The sequence below is a fragment of the Panthera tigris genome, chromosome C2 (assembly GCF_018350195.1).
Source record: "Panthera tigris isolate Pti1 chromosome C2, P.tigris_Pti1_mat1.1, whole genome shotgun sequence".
In the NCBI taxonomy this organism is placed as follows: Eukaryota; Metazoa; Chordata; class Mammalia; order Carnivora; family Felidae; genus Panthera; species Panthera tigris.
The window spans coordinates 27,398,402-27,417,011 of NC_056668.1; the positions used below are offsets into that span (position 1 = coordinate 27,398,402).

The window sequence follows — 18,610 nt, forward strand, 5'->3', positions numbered from 1 at the left end:
GAGAGAGTGTGTGAGCAGGGGAAGGGGCAGAAAGAGAGAGAGAGACAAAGAATCTAAAGCAGGCTGCAAGCTCTGAGCTATCAGTACAGAGCCTGACACGGGGCTCAAACCCACTACCTGTAAGATCATAACCTGAGCCAAAGTTGGAGGGTTAACCACTGAGCCACCCAGGTGCCCCTGGAAATGACACTTTTAAGAATATATCCTGCTCATGAAAGTGTGTTAATATGTATGTAGAGGGCCAGCACTATTTGCAATGAGTATCCATATAGAAATTAAATAAATTATAGCCTACTCAGATGTTGGAATATTACACAAAGTTTAAAAAATAATGCTAAAGCTAATAACAGGGATAAAAGTAAATAAATATTCCAAGGAAAATCTTACCCGATCCACAGTATTATTAAGGTCCAAAGTATTAAGTATTAGAGTCCAAAACCTCATCGTATGAATATCTCCCAAGTTCTCAAACTTAAAATGGCCAAAAGCGGACTCATCATATTCCTATCTCCCCCTCCAAAGTAGGGACCTGCTCTCCCACCAGTTTGCTCTTTTCAAAAGTACATTCCATCTATCTATTCATACCAGTTTTAGAAACTAAGAGAATCATCCCTAATTCCTCTCTCCCTCTCACCTCGTCAATGACCCACCTGTGTCAGTTTCTCTAAAAAAGTAGGTTCTATTTGTTCATTTCTTTCCTTCCTCAATGACTACCTTGATGTCAAAGCGTCCTAGCTTCCACCCCTTTGAAAGGAATCTTATAAAAACAAACACAATCTGCCAAGTCCAGCAGAAAATTATCCAATTCCTAGTACAGTGCTCAATAAATGTTTACTAATGAAATGAAGTGTAAAAAATTCCTTATATATGGCAAATACGAAGGGAAATGTTTACAGCCACTAACGCTAATTGCCAGTCAACAATCATATCCTACTTATTGTTATGTTATATTACATTAGGACTGCTCTTTACATATTGTCTATAAAGAGGCAAGTTGGGCATCTACAATCCAACAATCCAGATTGTTTAACATAATTCCAATCTTTTGGTATAAAACAGTAGCTCTTCAATTTTTCTTTTTTCATAGAAAAACAAAATTAGGATAATATTGGGTAACGGTAATGGCATATATTTTCACATGTAAGAAAAAAGTATAGTAAAATCTATCATAAAATATTAACAAGACTTCATTAAAATAAAAGAAAAAGGATATTGTAACAATAGTAAAGTAGCAAAGACATAATTTCAGAATAAAGGAGAGTTCCTACCAAGAAAGGCCAGATGGCAACTTAACACCAACACATACCCACAAGCACGCGTGCACACTCCTACTCCCAACAGAGCATTGTCCTTCTTTCTAAATTTGTTACATGCCAGTTAAAACACATAACAGACAGGCACTGAGCTATTAGATCATATCTGGAAATCTGTTAGAGCATACTGAAAATTAAAATTCACACTTCTAATTCTTAAACCTAAAAAAAACTTTTTTTTTTTTTTTTTTTTTTTTTTTTACCAATTTAACTCATTACACAAACTTTAGGGGAAGGACCTAACTGACAAATACAAAATCCAATGCTGTATGATGTTTCACCAGTGGAATTGCTGTGAATACCAGTTTGATATAAATTTAGAGCCCTAAACTAGAAAATCACACCATCTGCTATGTCATTAATCAACTAAGTAGCCCAGGGAAAATCTTTTGGTCTCTCTGAACCTGATATTAAGATCAGAAAAACAGGTAGACAGACTAGTTTATCTTATAGAAAAAAACTTCCTAAACAAAAACAAAAAAACAAAAAAAAACTTTATAATATTTACATATGAAATCCAGAAGTGATTTCCCTTCTCAATTTTAACATTATACATATCCAACTGAAGTGACAGTAACCATGCCCTGAGAAGCTTCTTACCTCTGGTGTCATTTTCTATTTCCGTCCTCCAGCGATGTAAACAGCTTTCTAGCACAGAAAGTTCTTCCTCTGTGATGTGCCTTGGTGCTGGATGCATGGGCAGATCTGGAGGTATCCGAGACTGAGTGAACGGTTTATGTATGACTGATCTCGACGAAACGGCAGCTAGTGGTGCAGGTGACGTGCTTGGCAGTTCCGCAGAAGGGGCTCCCTGTTGTTCTGTTGTGCTGTATCATTAAAGCATGAAATATTTATTAAACTTCCTAAATGAAGCTCTGGACAAAAATTGCGCCAAACACGCATTAAATTGGCTTATATTTTCAAACAGAAAACTCCTTTAAAAAAGAGAAATATGTGGATTAATTTAATATCCAATGATCTCAATATATGAAGAATACATTATTATAATGATGAAATTGTGGCTTTATAGAAGAAATGGTTTAATCATGTCAATAAATCTTATGTATACTGGAATTAGATAATATTTATCTGCTTACATTACAGAAAAAAACTAACTTAACGGTATTTTCATGGATAAAAGGTGGAAATATATACCAAAACAACCTAAAGTACAATTCCAAACAGAAACAGATAAGATAAAAATTTCAATTCACATCCATAGAATCTACTGAAACAGTAAAATAACAAAGCACCCAGAAAATATGCAATCTTCTAAGTGACTCTAATATTTTTACAGTCTACTAAAATAAATCACAATGTGCAGTTCATAAAACCTTTTTAAAGGCATCAGTTATTACTATGTAATATAGGTGAAAGAGCTGGCCCTTGTATAAAGAAAACTTTTTACCTTGGTAATGTCTGTGGTACGGAACCACTAGGTGGGGAACTAGCATCAATATCATCAACAGGAGATGTACAAACAGGTTTGCTTGAAGCAAATTCCAACGCATACTGTAGAACATCTACCAAGGGGAATCGTTTGGGACCCGAACCATAGCTTAAATATCTGTTAACCATAAAGTGTACAAAAGCTTTTAGCTGTATATAAAGCACATTTGGTTGTTTTCAATAATTGTTATAAAACATGATAAAAAACACTTCAGTAAATCTTTTTCAACAATGAAATTAATTTTGCTTTCAAATGAAGATGTAAAAACTAAAGATACATTTAAGAAATAACTTAAACGTTCTCTAAATTAAGGAAAACAAAGCTGATTACAACTGAATGTGTCCGTATACTGTTATAAATTTTAAACGCTGCTCTAAGTTGTAACCCAATAGGAAAATGAAAACAGACAGTTTCATATCCTGAGACTGTTTTTATTTTTAGATCTGTCATCTGGTCTCATGACTAAGATTGTGACTAATATTATCATCCTACCTTTTACCTCTGATTGTTTTTTAATATGATTACTGATACATTTAAAAAATAAAAATTATTGAAATATGATATATTATTTTTGTTTAAAAAGGTTTGGGCTATTAATTTGAAAATTAACACTAAAACAAGAGATACAGATTAATCTGATGTTGCAAACTGGGACGTCTCAGGCCACATTTCAGTCTGTAGACTTTGTCTGAATTACAGAACATTTCTGACTGTCCAGATTCTGGCATCTTTTGGGAAGCTCTCAAATATTCACACGTGGTATCACATGTGACACCGCCCACTGGTGCAGACAGTAGACACTCCCTCTCCACAGAGATATGACCTCTAGGCTCCTCTTGCCAACCAGCATACACATACTTGCTTCCCTTCTTTATAAAGCCTCCATGAGGCCCTAGTAGGCATCTGAGTTTGTATCTCCTATACTAAGGAGAAAAACAGTCACCATTCATTTTAATTGAAATCTCAAGAGTGATATTTAGTCTCCTACAAGCAGAAAATTTTAGATTAGTTTAACTTTGTTCTTTTGTTTGTTTGTTTTTTTAAGTAATTTCTTCATCCAATGTAGGGCTCAACTCACGATACAGAGTTCAAGAGTCACATGCTCTACTGACTGAGCCAGCCAGGTGTCCTTTTTTTTTTTTTTTGGATTTTTTTAAAGATTAGTTTAACTTTGCATCTATTTTTCAGTACCATGAGCATTACTACTTGACAGTAAAAATACTTAATTTTAAACACTAAAATAATCTTTAATATCAACTATAAATTAGTTTCTAACAAAATTCAAAACTAAACTACTCAAGCAAAATATTAGTCCAGAATGATTACTACTAGAATTATAAGTCACCCAAAGCAAATTTAAAATGAAAGATTTCAGAGAGTCACTAAAAATATGACTTCCTATAGTTAGCTCATAACTTCTTAAAGCTGTAATACCTTTCTAGTCTTTGTTGTAATACTGTGAGGTAATCTTTTAGTCTCTTGATTTCTTCCCTCTTAATTCTTGTTATTTCTCTGTTTCTGTGCATATATCTATCGGAAAAAGAAAAATTAACATTACCATTTCTAAATATCATGGAAATAGACACAATATTAAGTCTAGCCAACACCACAGAAGATCCATTCATTTAAAATTTTACAATCAAGGGGTGCCTGGGTGGCTCAGTCGGTTAAGCGTCCGACTTCAGCTCAGGTCACGATCTCACGTTCCGTGAGTTCGAGCCCCGCGTCGGGCTCTGGGCTGATGGCTCAGAGCCTGGAGCCTGCTTCTGATTCTGTGTCTCCCTCTCTCTCTGCCCCTCCCCTGTTCATGCTCTGTCTCTCTCTGTCTCAAAAATAAATAAACGTTAAAAATAAAATTTTATAATCAAGTATTATACAATACAAAATAGTATTTTTTTAAATTCTGACAACTGTAATACAAATATAAATTTTTTAACTTCCTTGTAACATTATTCCCAGTAACTATACTTTTCTAACTAGAAAGAGAACTCCACGTTCCTTGACAAACAGTATTCAACATATTATGCAAAAAAGTAATGATTAATTCTAAAGAAATTAAGCAAAAATTTTTTCTAAACACAATAATAATTCTTTACTTGGTTACTAAACAGTTGTAAAATTAAGTCATGCTGTATAACAAACGATACCTGTCCAGATATAAAACTTGAGGAAATTCTAATTTGTTGTGAATTTTTTCTGGTCTTCCCAATGCCTGATTAAATTCAAATCTTGATAATTCAAATGTTAACACAGGTGGTAATTTGGTAAACCAATGCTGAAAGAAAATAACAAAAAACCTTACTATAACCTTTTTGTTCTCTCCATTACAATGTTAGGCACAGAGTGTTATCACTGGCATTTTTATATGTATCATCACAATGCTGACATCACAAATACTTGACTAGATATGCAAATTAGTTAAAATTCAACTTCTTCCCAAAAGTTTTCCATACCTCTTGAAAATTCTAAGGATGGGAATAATACTCAACCAGGAAAGAAAAAAAAAATCTTCTAACAACTCTCCTTCTTCCATGATAATTTTTTACATTAAAATTCCTAACAAAGGGCTGCCTGGGTGACTCAATAGGTTAAGTGTCCAACTCTTGATTTCAGCTCAGGTCACAATCTCGCAGTTTGTGAGACTGAGCCCCAAGTCGGGCTCTGCGCTGACAGCACAGAGCATGCTTAGGATTCTCTTTCTCCCTCTCTCTCTTTCTCTCAAAATAAATAAATACCTTAAAAACTTTTCTAACCTAAAAAAGATAGACATTGGTTAAAATTATGGTTTAATAGCTCAACTATCTGGCTTCTTCAATATTATCTCACTATTACTACCAGAAATGGTCATACACTTACTACAATTGACCACCATTCAAAACCTTTGACAAAGCAACTTGTAGGATGTAGCGCGCGCACACACACACACACACACACACACACACACACACACACACACAAATATATTCTTAGAGCATAAATGATCACAGTTCTCACACTAAAAACTAGAGACTGGTATTTCCCTGTTTTAAATTTAATTTTCCTACTGGAATTCTAATTTAAGAAAAAGATTACTAACAAATATGAAATTTATACTAACGGTAACTATATTTAAAATCTTTTTAAATGACTAGTGTTTAAAAAATTAAATGTCTCATTATGATGAGCCAGCCAATTCATCCACAAACTTCGGCAACTGTTTAGTTAAGCATGAAATGTAACAAAACCTCAAAAGAAAATTATTTTCATAAAAAAAGATTCAAGTTTTACACAAAGATTTTTTTTAATATTTATTTATTTATTTTGAGAGAGAGAGAGAGAGAGACAGAGAGAACATGCACACGAGTGGGACAGAGGCAGGGAAAGAGAGGGAGAATCTGAAGTAGGCTCTGTTCTGTCAGCACAGAGCTTGACATGGGACTGATCCCATACCATGAGATCATGACCAGAGCCAAAAATCAAGAGTCAGCCACTGAGTTAACCGACTGAGCCACTCACTCAGGCACTCCTACATAAACATAATTTTTTTATTAAGTTTATTTATTTGAGAGAGAGGGAGAGGGAGCAAGAGCCAAGCATGGAGGGACACAGAGAGGGAGAGAGAGAGAATCCCAAGCAAGCTCTGCACTGTCAGCACAGAGCCCAACTCGGGGCTCAATCTCACAAACTGTGAGATCATGACTTGAGCTGAAACCAGGGTTGGTCACTTAACCAAGGGAACCACCCAGGTGCCCTAACTACATAAACATATTTTTAAAGAATGAATAAAAATTCATGAATCACCAAATAAAATATAAAATAACGTAACAATTATTTTTAAATACTTATTATAAAGTGTACAATGTACTACTATAAAAAGTAATTGCTACACATGGTGGTATTTTCAAGTGCCACAAAGTGCCACCACGCATGTCAATAGGCTAAGAGTACACTAATTTAAATTCAAACATCCCAAAAAGCAGGAACAATGCACATTTGGCAAACTGAATTTGACTAAGATCTTAAAAGTTGCTACTTTTCTCTAAATAAAGCTAATAAATGTAAATGGTTATTCAAAACTATTTCTCCCTCCCCAAACGCTAATTATGATTACATGAATTGCAATTTCCTGAGTTAGATTCGGTTTCTATTTAACCAAAAGCTGAAGTTGAAGAAATGTATTTTATATGGCTATTAAAACTGAAGTTGACTGGAAAGTTACAAAAGAGCTAACACCAGAAGCAACTCTTAAGTTTTAAAATCTCTAGAGCAAAGTCTGCTTATTTATTTGTTCTCACATGGCACTGGCAAAAATTTTAGTTAATTCTAATGCAAAACTAAAGTTAGTATTTAAATTAAATCATACTACATATATATCATAAAGAAAACTTTTGATGCCTTAGGATAATATTCTCTACTCCAATTTATGATACTAAAGTAAGTAAGTAGGTTTCAAGAACTATTACTTTCATATTTTATTGCAGTATTTTAAATGTCAACCATTAAAATTAAATAGTTACATACTTTAACTCATGGAAACCTACCATGGCCAATAGAAATAAAATCACCCAAATTGGGCATATGCTTCTCTGTAGACCATGAAAAGTCCAGGAAATAACTTCCATACCTTAAGAAAGAATGTTTATAATAGTTATGTAATATGTCTCCGTTGTGACTGTTTTTACTCTAACAACAGTGACAGTTTTTTTCATATTACAAGAGTGGAAGGATTTCACTTTCTTATTCTTTTTTTTTTTTTTTTTTTAAACATTTATTTATTATTGAGAGACAGACACAGAGTGTGAGCAGGGGAGGGGTAGAGAGAGGGGGAGACACAGAATTTGAAGTAGGCTCCAGGCTCTGAGCTGTCAGCACAGAGCCGGATTCAGGGCTCGAACTCACAAACTGAGATCATTATCTGAGCTAAAGTTGGTCGCCTAACCAACTGAGCCACCCAGGCGCCCCAATTCACTTTCTTATTCTAAAGCTGATGGGACAAGAAGAGACAGCCAGACATTCCCTTAATTCATCTTAGAAAATATTACAGGTTTATCTAGCCTAAGTATAGCAGTAGAGAACTAGAATTTTACATATACAACAATCAGATGTTTTTCTTTCAGAATATTATTTTTGTATTCAATAAAAAACTGTATTTACTTCTCTAATTGGCATGCCATGCTTGTGAGACACAAGTCATTAAAGGTAAAAATAAGGCTTTATTCTTTTCTGTAAACACACTTATTATTTATTATATTATATTGTATAACAACCCTACAGAAGTAACAGATTAGGGCAATGAATAAAAAAAATACATAATCAACATGGGCAACAAAAATGCTCCTGAACTTATTATGACTATAACAAATATTTTCTAGAGAGAATGTAATAATTTTTATGAGTTCTAATAGCTGATTTTTCTATTAACATGTTTTAAATACCTTGCTTTTGTGATTTTACATGAACACAGGGAGCAGCAGACAGAAAAAGCAGACATACCGTTTCAGATTCCCACAGAACACCAGACAAAACCAGGATATAAATTAAGCATGAAAAGCAAAAACTTCCTATTCCAACTCAAAAATTAGTTTTAGTCATTTAATCAGCTTCACACATTTGCCCTTTCACTTTCTTTTTAAGTTTATTTATTTATTTTTAATTTACATCCAAGTTAGTTAGCATATAGTGCAATAATGACTTCAGGAGTAGATTCCAGTGATTCATCCCCCATGTATAACAACCGGCGCTCATCCCAACAAGTGCCCTCTTTAATGCTCCTTCCCCATTTAGCCCATCCCCCACCCACAGCCCATCTAGTACCCTCAGTTTGTTTTCTGTATTTAAGTCTCTTATGTTTTGCTTCCTCCCTGCTTTTATATTATTTTTTCTTCCCTTCCCTTATGTTCATCTGTTTCATATCTTACATTTCATATATGAGTGAAGTCCTATGATATCTGTCTTTCTCTGACTTATTTCACTTAGCATAATACCCTGTAGTTCCACCCACGTTGTTGCAATTGAAAACGGACTACAAAGTGCCTTTTCACTTTTAAAGATAAATTTCCCATACAACATTTACCTATGTCTAATATGGTACATGTAGGTGCTGTTTCCCTAATTTAGTTTCAAAGCTCCATAAAATTTCTCTTAGTACTCTGACTATAACTTAGTACAGCTTTGTGAAGGGAAATTTGGCAGGATTTACATTTTCACATGAGTACGCCTGGTGACCCAAAGATCCCACTTCTGACTATCCTTCATTCCTAAATTCTCAAGGGTATTTATACATAAGCATTCTTTAAAATTATTCTTTGTCCAACTACTGTCTTACAGAAGAATTAAATCTGTTTAATTTTAGAAATACAGGCTATTTGATACTATGCCGGTTTTAAAAAGACTGGTGTAAAGCCATACACATTCACATGGAATGATGTTCATGATACACTAGTGAGTGAAAAATGCAAGTCATAGGATAGTACAAATACTTATATGTGAATAGCAGTAATCAAAAGAAAATGTACAACACACTATTTATAGAAGTGAGGTATTTACTATCTGAAATTTTTTTGCTCCAACAGGCAATCAAAAAAATCTCCGGCTTTCCAAGATAGTTTGATTCATCCATAAATTGCATACAATTTCATTAAAATTTAAAATTTATGATTTATAAAAGTATTTGTACAGTTATCTTACATATAATCATTTTTAATTTATTCAGTTGTCTCTTGATATGTCATTCCAGAAATTTAAACTCTTATAGGCCACACTGGATATTTTAACACAAGTGATTCATGAGACTAGAGGTCTTCTCTATTACAAGACTACAGCTATTTCAGCAAAGCAGATGTTTTCTGTATCAAAGTAAAATCAATAATTTTTACTAAATAATAGTGTAGGAGATAAAAGGTTTTATCACCACGGACTATGCGAATTTAGAAACAAACCTAAAATGTTATTCATTGGTCTTTATAGATACTTAGGAAACAAAAGAGTTATTCTGAAAGACATAATGAAATAAGGCTATAATTTAAGCACACTATTAAAAACTTTTAAGACAGTCTACTTTAGTCAGTGATAGTCTCTTAAATCAGGCTAAATTATTATTGAAACTAATGTGTCCTGCAAATCTAGGCAACTGGTAATAGGAATCACAGGTAATTGAATTTGCTATTATTAAGACTGCTTACAAACTGCTGAATTCAGAGGAAACAAATGACTGTACCCCTTAGGTTGGATGTAAAAGCCCAGGCAGAAAATACATACTACAGTATAGGGCATTCAGGGTATGAAGCCAAAGATGGAGAACAAACTAGAGCTTTTAAAATAAATGAAATTCATATTCAATGTAAGAAAAACATTTTTAAAAGTTGTGAATATGTGAGAGAGATTATTTACCAATTAATTTCTAAATTATTTACCAATAAACCAATGTCTATTTCACTTATAAGCCAGTTTGATAGAGTAAGGAGAATGCCATCCCTCCTTTCCCTGCCCCAACCCGTCATCCTTTTATTAAACAGAAAACAGATCACATTTTGGAGCAGAGTGGGGAGGGGAATCTGCTTTCTTGTTCCATTATAGGATCCTAGGAGAGTCCCAATCTTTAGAGACTAATTTAAAGCCTAATTTAAATATTCTTAGTTGGAGGTCTATATGGGAATCAGGAGCGGACCTCTTGGGCCCAGGTACCATATCCCTACCCGAGATTCTGATGGACAGCTCTGAAGCAGGGCTTAGGCATCTGCTGAGACTCACTAAAGTAGATGATCTATAATGTAGAGAGCAAAACTATCTCAAATATTTTCTCTCTTTTACCCCCGCTCTCTCCCCACTCTTAAAAACAAAAAGCCAAAAAAAGAGTAAATGTTATTTCTTTCTTTTTTTGTTGGGTACATAAGAGAAGAGAAGGAAATGAGGATGAAGAACAAAAAAATGATTAATCATATCTTTTTCTAAACAAAAAGCACAAATTTAGATACATGCAATTTATTTTCAAAGACACAAGAACTCAGCCCCTTTTTAGATAAACACAGAGATATCATCGCTTAATATTTATTAAGCACCTCTTCAGGGATAACGACCTCAGAAACTTTTTTGGTAACATTGAGACATTTCATTCATTCAGTCATTACATAATTCTACCTGCAGTCACTGTACTATCCACTAGGGCTATGTGAAGAATAACACATATGACGCTCTCTACCCTCCGGAATGGAGCTTACAAGTAGACAACTATCAGCAACTGCTTAATGATAAACGATTTTGCAGCACATGATCTGTCCTTTGCCTTCTATTCTAGTAACACATACGGATGAATTTATGGATGGGTGGATGGATATACAGATGGATCTAGAGACATGAATGAAAAGACAGAGATCAGTGGAAACAAACAGGTTTATGTTTTTTAAGTTATATCTCTCTTGAGAAAGCCAAGTTCTTCCATCTGCTCTTCATGCAATTACACAGTAATTTTACCAAAAAGGGAATCTAGACAAATTCCAACACTGTTTGATATTAGTAACATATGTCTATATAAAATTCCACCCTCCTATCAGTGTTTTTCTTCCTCACTTCCAGGACTAACATGCCACAGTGACTGGTACCTTCCTTAAAAATTCTAAACAGACTTAACAATGTCCTAAAAGAAGGCTTTAACAGAAAATTTTAAGCTAAATTGTTTAAGTGAGAATTTAATGTAAGATTACAGACTTGTTTGTGCAGGTTTCCCAAATGTCTAAATTACCATAATTAAATCCAAACACATAATCTGAGTATTTTCTCAAGTATTAGGCAGCTATATAATTAGAGCCTTAAATTATACTTTACAGCAGTGTAAGAAAGACCTGGGGAGAAATGAAAAATGAAGATGCTAAACTCACCTCTTGGCCTGATTTGCCTGAATTCTCTGAATGTAAGGACTCAATTTCTCCTTCAATCATAGCAGCTTCTAGGCACTCATGTAGATCTTTGAATCCATTGACCTGAAGTGGGTACTGACCAAACATTTCAGTATTTTCAAATTTTTTCCCTACGGAAGAAGGGAAAGTTAATTGTTACTCAATATGGCCTTTTAGCCACTAAAAGTAAATGTGTATGAATTACCTCCTGAACCTGAAAACCATAACTCTGATTATGTTCCACAGAGTAGTCATTGTAATTTTCTTGTTGGTTTATACATGCACATATGCACATTCACATCGAACCATAGATATTAATTACACACCTGTATATATGGAAGTAATTATATGTATGTGTGTGTAAATACATATATTCTTTCAAAAAATACTTTCTAAGGACAAGATACTGTGCTAAACACTGAGAATATGTATAGCAGTGGATGAAACAGATATATATGGTCCCTGAGCTGAGGAAACTCTCAGCCTCTTTTGGAAGAACGATATTACACATATTAATTGTACATATAATTATGAACAAAAAATTACTTATTATAAGTGCTATAAAAATTTGTGGTAAAACAGAGTAATGTGAGAGAGTATGAAAAGGAGAGCTAACCTAGTCATTAGCGCTGGAGGGTAAAGCAGAGAAGACTTCCATAGCAAAATGACATTTACACTGAGACTTGAATGGTGAGTAGGAGTTAGCCAGGCCAGAGTGTCAGGGTGCTGTGGAGAATTCTTGGCTAAGGGACAACACATGCAAAGACTTCAAGGATGCAAAGAACTTGGCATATCTGAAGGCTTAAGGGGAGGACATTATTCCTTAGGGGAGCAACAGGAAGATGATAATGAAGAATCAGGTAAGGAGACAAAATCTATAAAGCTTTAGAAGCCCATGTTAAGAATTTTTTTCTCCTCAATATATTTGGAGTATAACAGAAAGTCACTGAATAGTTAAATCTAGGAATAATAGGACCAGATTTTTATCTTTGAAACATCTTTATGGCTTCTGTGTTAAATAGATGGTAGACTGTTAGAAGACTTAAAGAATCCATCTAGAAATAAAGGCAGTGTGGGATAGGGTGTTAATAGTAAAAGTGCACAAAAGCAGATGAAATTTTTATACACATATTCAGGAAGGAGTATTTATGATTGACTGGTGGTTCATTGGCAGGAAAGGGGACAGAAGAGTAAGGAAGGTATCAAGAATGATACTCGGATTTCTAGCATAAGCAACTCAATTGATTGTTTATGTTCTAAAAGGGGCTCCACTAAATAAAGAGCAGGGAATTTTTTTTTTCCTTTTGTTTTAAGGCAGTAGTGGCAATCACAGTTTTAGGCCCATGGCATTTCAAGTTGAGAAGAGAGTTGGATATGAGTCTGTAACTAAAATTAATCTTCTGGTCTGAAGCTATAAATGAGAGAATTGCTGGCTACTGACAGCGGTGGATCAAGAGAGTGAATGAGACTCTGCCGAGGGAAACCAGCAGACAGGAAAAGGCAGGGGGCCTGAGCTGAGTCCCAAGGATCGCCTACCTTTAGATAAAACAGGAGGCTATAATTACAACTTCTAAGAAGTACCCGCAGAGGTAGGGAAAAACAGCCAAGGGAATATGGTACCATAGAAGCCAGAGAAGTGTTTTTAAGGACTGAATAGTAAAAAAGAAAAGGAACAGGGGTGCCTGGGTGGCTCAATCGGTCAAGCATCTGACTTCAGCTCAGGTCGTGATCTCACGGTTCATGGGTTCAAGCCCCACGTCGGACTCTGTGCTGACAGCTCAGAGCCTGGAGCCTGCTTCAGATTCTGTGTCTCCATCTCTCTCTGCCCCTCCCCTGCTCATGCTCTATCTCTCAAAAATAAATAAATCTTTTAAAAAATTTAAAAAAAAAGAAGAAAAGGGACAAAGAATAAATAGCATGAATAGTTGATAAGAGTTCAATAGGAGAACTAAGTGGAATCTGACAGCCTTGAACACATATTAGAAATTGATAACCTTAGAAAGTGCTCTTTTAGAAGAAGTCTGGGGCCAGAAGCAAAAGTGGGATGGGTTGAATAAATGGGGACTTAGCAGGTAAAAACAAACTCCTCTCTCAACTGAATGAGATTAACTGGAAGACTATGTGAAGGGAGCTCTTTTTTGTTTACAATGGGAGTTACAAGACCACATCTAAATATTGATGAGGAAGACAGTGGAGGGAGAAGCTGAAAATACAGGAAAAAGGCAAGATAACAAAGAGGGCAAGGTCTGAGTGAAAGCATGAAGGGGTGAGATCCTGAGGACATATAAACAATAGCCTTTTCAAGTAAGACTGAATAATTCCTTATTATCTGGAAGGACAAATAAAAAGAATGTGGTATAGGCTGGGATGGATCCAGGTTGTGGAGCCTGAAACTCACATATTTGAGAAACTTGCTTTTAAGACCTAAGATAGAAAATTACAAACAAAATTAGATTTGGGACCTTAGGACCTCTGGTTAGATTTCTTAGCTTCAGGGTAAATCCATAAAACCTGAAGGAAGGTCTTTCTGAGTGAATGGAGAGACAGAGAGGTTAAATTGGAAACAGAAAAGGTAAGGAGTGCATTGGTATTGGTTGCTCAGTAGGTTGAGTGTCCGACTCTTGACTTTGGCTCAGGTCATAATCCCAGGGTCCTGGGATCGAGTCCCATGTTGGGCTCCATGCTGAGTGTGTGGAGCCTGCTTAAGATTCTCTCTTTCTCTCTTTCCCTCTACCTCTCCCCCTCTGCCACTGTGGGTGCACGTGCATTCTCTCTAAACTCATTTTTTAAAAAACAGAAAAGATAAAAATCGTTATTGCAGAAAATGGGATAGAAGACAGTGATTTAACAAAACAAGTAAGGATGCCAGGTAGTGTCACAGGATTGGGACCAGGGACACTTAGTATCTGCTACAAATTCATGGAACATTTCTAGTTTGCCCACTGAGTGACTTTTCCCCAGTAATACTCAGGTACTTGGTGCACACAGAGAGAAAATGAACATCCCAGTGACGGTCAGAGAACAGCCAGAGAGGTAGTGGATGGGGAATGGGGGAAAGGGAGTGTTAGAGATTTCTAAGAATGATCATAATGGGCAAAGAAGTAAGTAAAGAAAAGGGCCTAGAGGAATAAAATGAAAGGGTCAATGGACTAGATGTTCTGGAAAAGTTGAGGAACTTTTGCAATGAGGGAACTTTAGAAAGCAAATGAAAATCACCTCCAATTGAGAGCCTCTGGTCTAAAAGAAAGCATTAAGAAAATATATGTAAAAGTGATAAGAGCAAGAAACCAAATCATTTTCACTGAAGCAAATACATAGGTCATGTGGAAATGTACTAAAATCACATTTATGTAGAATAGTTTTGAAACAACTAATACCCAGTACCAGGACTTCAATACTGATTGACAAATTAATTATTTCAATAAATCACTTTTTTTTAATGTTTATTTATTTTTGAGAGAGCATGAGTAGGGGAAAGGCAGAGAGAGAGGGAGACAAAGAATCTGAAGCAGGCTCCAGGCTCTGAGCTGTCCGCACAGAGCCCTACACAGGGCTCAAACTCACAAACTGTGAGATCATGACCTAAGCTGAAGTCAGAGGCTTAACTGACTGAGCCACCCAGGTGCCCCAATAAATCACTTTCAAGAATCAAGGTAACAGAAGTAGAAAGGGTATAAATAGTACACAGTCAACCTGATTAGAGCCACCCTACTCCTTCAAATACAGTGTTCTACTTCAAGTAAAAATCAGTAGGACAGTATGGACAATCCAAACTGGAAAATATCCCACTATTTATATAATGAATATTCAGTATTTGAGGCAACAATTTTAAAAAATGTACTGACAGTGTAACCTTTTAAACGCCTGACTGAATCCTGAGTTAATGTCTGCCTTTTTCTGAATCCCAAACTATAAAATTATGTTCAAACGAAACTTCATAGGAATCCATTACTTAAGATCCTGAAAGAAAACCAATTTTCCAAATTTTATACTTCAAGTGATTTGGGTTAAGTTTCTAAAAGTTGATGTGCTGGGCCATTTTGAAAATTTGGAAAATGTTTCAAATGTTCAAATTTTTTCAAAAATTCATGCTTTGGGATTAGTAATTATTAGTATCTGAAGTATATCTAATGAGTCCTTTCCCTTCCCTTGTTAGGAAAACCAAAGAGTAACTGGTTAGACCCAGATTTAAAGTAATAGGCATTTAAGGTAGATAGTGTAGTGTCACTCTTAAATGATTTTTTCAAAAGAGTACACTTCTTTCTTGAAAACGAGAACCTAAAGAATTTTATAATCACCCCAAAAATGCAATACCCTGATTATGCTACATTGTTAAATGCAGCTTTCAACATTCATAGACTTGAAATCCTCAAAAACAGTGATCATCATAGCAAAACCAGTATTCAACTCCAATATCATTTTCAAAACCAAATGCCCCCTTAATCCCTGTACCCCCAAATTCACAGAATCACAGAAGCCTTCTCAGGGAAAGACTATTAGCATAACATTAACCCAGTATAAATTAGTATGTGATAACAGACCTTGTACCTTCCTCTTCATTCACTCAATTTTGTGTTTTCTGTGCAAGTGATTAGTAGTAACAATGCAACAGGAACCAGTAGACAGAATAAGTCAAATTAAAATTAAAAACCAGTCAACAAATAAGGAGTCACTATCAAGACAAGAGCTAATCGATAATAATATCCCTTCAAATGCAATAAATAAAAACGTGTAACCATACCTTCAAGTACTCCCACAGCAAGGAATCTCCCATAGAACAACTCTACCATGGGGTTCTTTGGCTTCTCTTCATCCCTAAAGCATGGTATAAAACATAAATGTGGTTATAATTTTTGTATCTGTATGTAACAGAGAAAACATTAAAAGAACAATATATGCCAAGTCAGTGACATTTATTTATGTGATTATCACTGCTGCTATTTACGTCACCTCGGATAAGGCACTTAAACTTAGCCTTCCATTTTTTCACATGTCAACTGAGGATAATAATAGTAATTGAACTCAAAGGGCTGTTGTAGGGTTAAAATGGCACAACATTACAAGAAGACCTACCCATGGGGGAGGGGAAGGAAAAAAAAAAAAAAGAGGTTAGAGTGGGAGAGAGCCAAGCATAAGAGACTCTTAAAAACTGAGAACAAACTGAGGGTTGATGGGGGGTGGGAGGGAAGAGAGGGTGGGTGATGGGTATTGAGGAGGGCACCTTTTGGGATGAGCACTGGGTGTTGTATGGAATCCAATTTGACAATAAATTTCATATACTGAAAAATAAAAATAAAAAAATAAGTAAACGTTTTTTTAAAAATTAAAAAAAAAAATAAAAGTGGAGAAATCCTGAAAAAAAAAAAACAAAAACAAAAACAAGAAGACCTGACATAGTCTATGCTCAAGGAGTACTGATCTTCTCCTTATCATTGTTCATTCTGATCTCATACATTTATTCTATGCAATACATGCTTATTTGGACTTGTTGGGAACAAAGAAAAGCCACCCTTAATCAGAGGCAATTTCTGTAAATTTTTAATATGTAATCTCCCAAATTTAAAATAGAACAGTACACAACATTCAAAGATAACAGCCTGTCACAATGAAGGAGCAAAACACTGGGTTTGACCCAAAGTAGCTAAGGAGCTACTCCATCCTTCATGTTGCAGGCGCAGGCACAGTCATTTGTGAATTTTCCAAATTATTTCTCAGATACATTGTTTTTTTCTTTTTCTTTTTCCCTTGAAGCAAATAGAAGTTGATAATTTTTTTAACCTTTTCTTTTTGTTTTATTCTCTGTGGTCTGAAAACAGTTTATCTTGGCATTACTACATAAAAGTGTGTGGTATCCACAACTGTGTATAAAATTTATCTTCATAAATTTTGTGTTTAAACCAGTAAAACTGATTTGCTAAAATAAAAAAAAAAAAAGGGTGGGGGATGGGTGAAGGACACCGTGTCTTTATAAATGTGCATCACCATTTACTCCTTAAAACAACTGGTGGGAAGGGCTTCACTTCATCCTCACAACAATCCTATGAGGTAGTATGGTAGTTGTCAGTACTTTTCACAAAGATTTCTGGCCTCAGCGCCTGGTGGCTCAGTCGGTTGAGCTGCTGACTTCAGTTCAGGTCATGATCTCACTATTTGTGAGTTCAAGCCCCATGTCAAGCTCACTGCTGCCAGCTCAGAGCCAGCTACTGATCTTCTGTCCCTCTCTCTCTGCCCCTCCCTTGCTTGTGCGCTCTCTCTCTCTCAAAAAAAAAAAAAAAAAAAAAAAAAGATTTCTGACTCTCTAGTTTCAGGTACATGGTTAAGATATACTTTCCCACTCACATGTTATTTACATTAAAAAAAAATTAATGTTTATTTATTTTGAGAGAGAAAGAGAGAAGAGACAGCACACAGAGAGAGAATCCCAAGCAGGTTCCTCACTGTCAGCTCAGAGTCCAATGGGGGCTCTCGATCTCAAGAGTTGTGAGATCACGACCTGAGCCATGAGAGTCAGATGCCTAACCAACTGAGCCACCCAGACACCCCCATTTAAAAAACTTTTAATTAAGGTAAGATACACATAACATAAAATTTACCATCTAACCATTTTTAAGTGTTTAGTCGGTAATGTTAAGTATATTCATATTGTTGTGCAACCAATCTCCAGGAGTCTTCTCATCTTGCAAAACTGAAACACAACACTCCCTGAACAACTCCACACTTTTCCCTCCCTCCCAGGCCCTGGCAACCACCATTCTTACTTTGTTCCTGAGTTTTACAACTCTTGACACGTCACATAAGTGGCATATGGTGTCTATCTTTTGTGACTGGCTTATTTCACTAAGCATCCATGTTGCAGCATGTGTCAGGATTTCCTTCTTTTTTAAGGATATTCCACTGTATGTATACCACATTTTATTTATCTATCCATTTATCTATTTATCTATTCATCATTCATCTATTATATTATCTATTCATTT

General features: G+C 35.3%; 1 protein-coding gene across 7 annotated transcripts in view; it reads right to left on the reverse strand.

The window, feature by feature from the left end:
* The window catches only part of USP25 (ubiquitin specific peptidase 25), a 148,729-nt gene that overhangs the window by 47,723 nt on the left and 82,396 nt on the right, over positions 1-18,610 (reverse strand). For 6 of the 7 annotated variants that reach the window (XM_042956528.1, XM_042956525.1, XM_042956526.1 and 3 more), the window contains 6 exons: positions 16,375-16,448; positions 11,616-11,764; positions 4,911-5,038; positions 4,198-4,293; positions 2,722-2,880; positions 1,914-2,140 (listed from right to left, as the gene is read on the reverse strand). In XM_042956528.1, the coding sequence (XP_042812462.1) occupies positions 1,914-2,140; positions 2,722-2,880; positions 4,198-4,293; positions 4,911-5,038; positions 11,616-11,764; positions 16,375-16,448 (833 nt within the window). Of the gene's footprint in view, positions 1-1,913; positions 2,141-2,721; positions 2,881-4,197; positions 4,294-4,910; positions 5,039-7,283; positions 7,367-11,615; positions 11,765-16,374; positions 16,449-18,610 lie in introns of those variants that run through there. The other variant, XM_042956531.1, reaches the window with a different exon arrangement.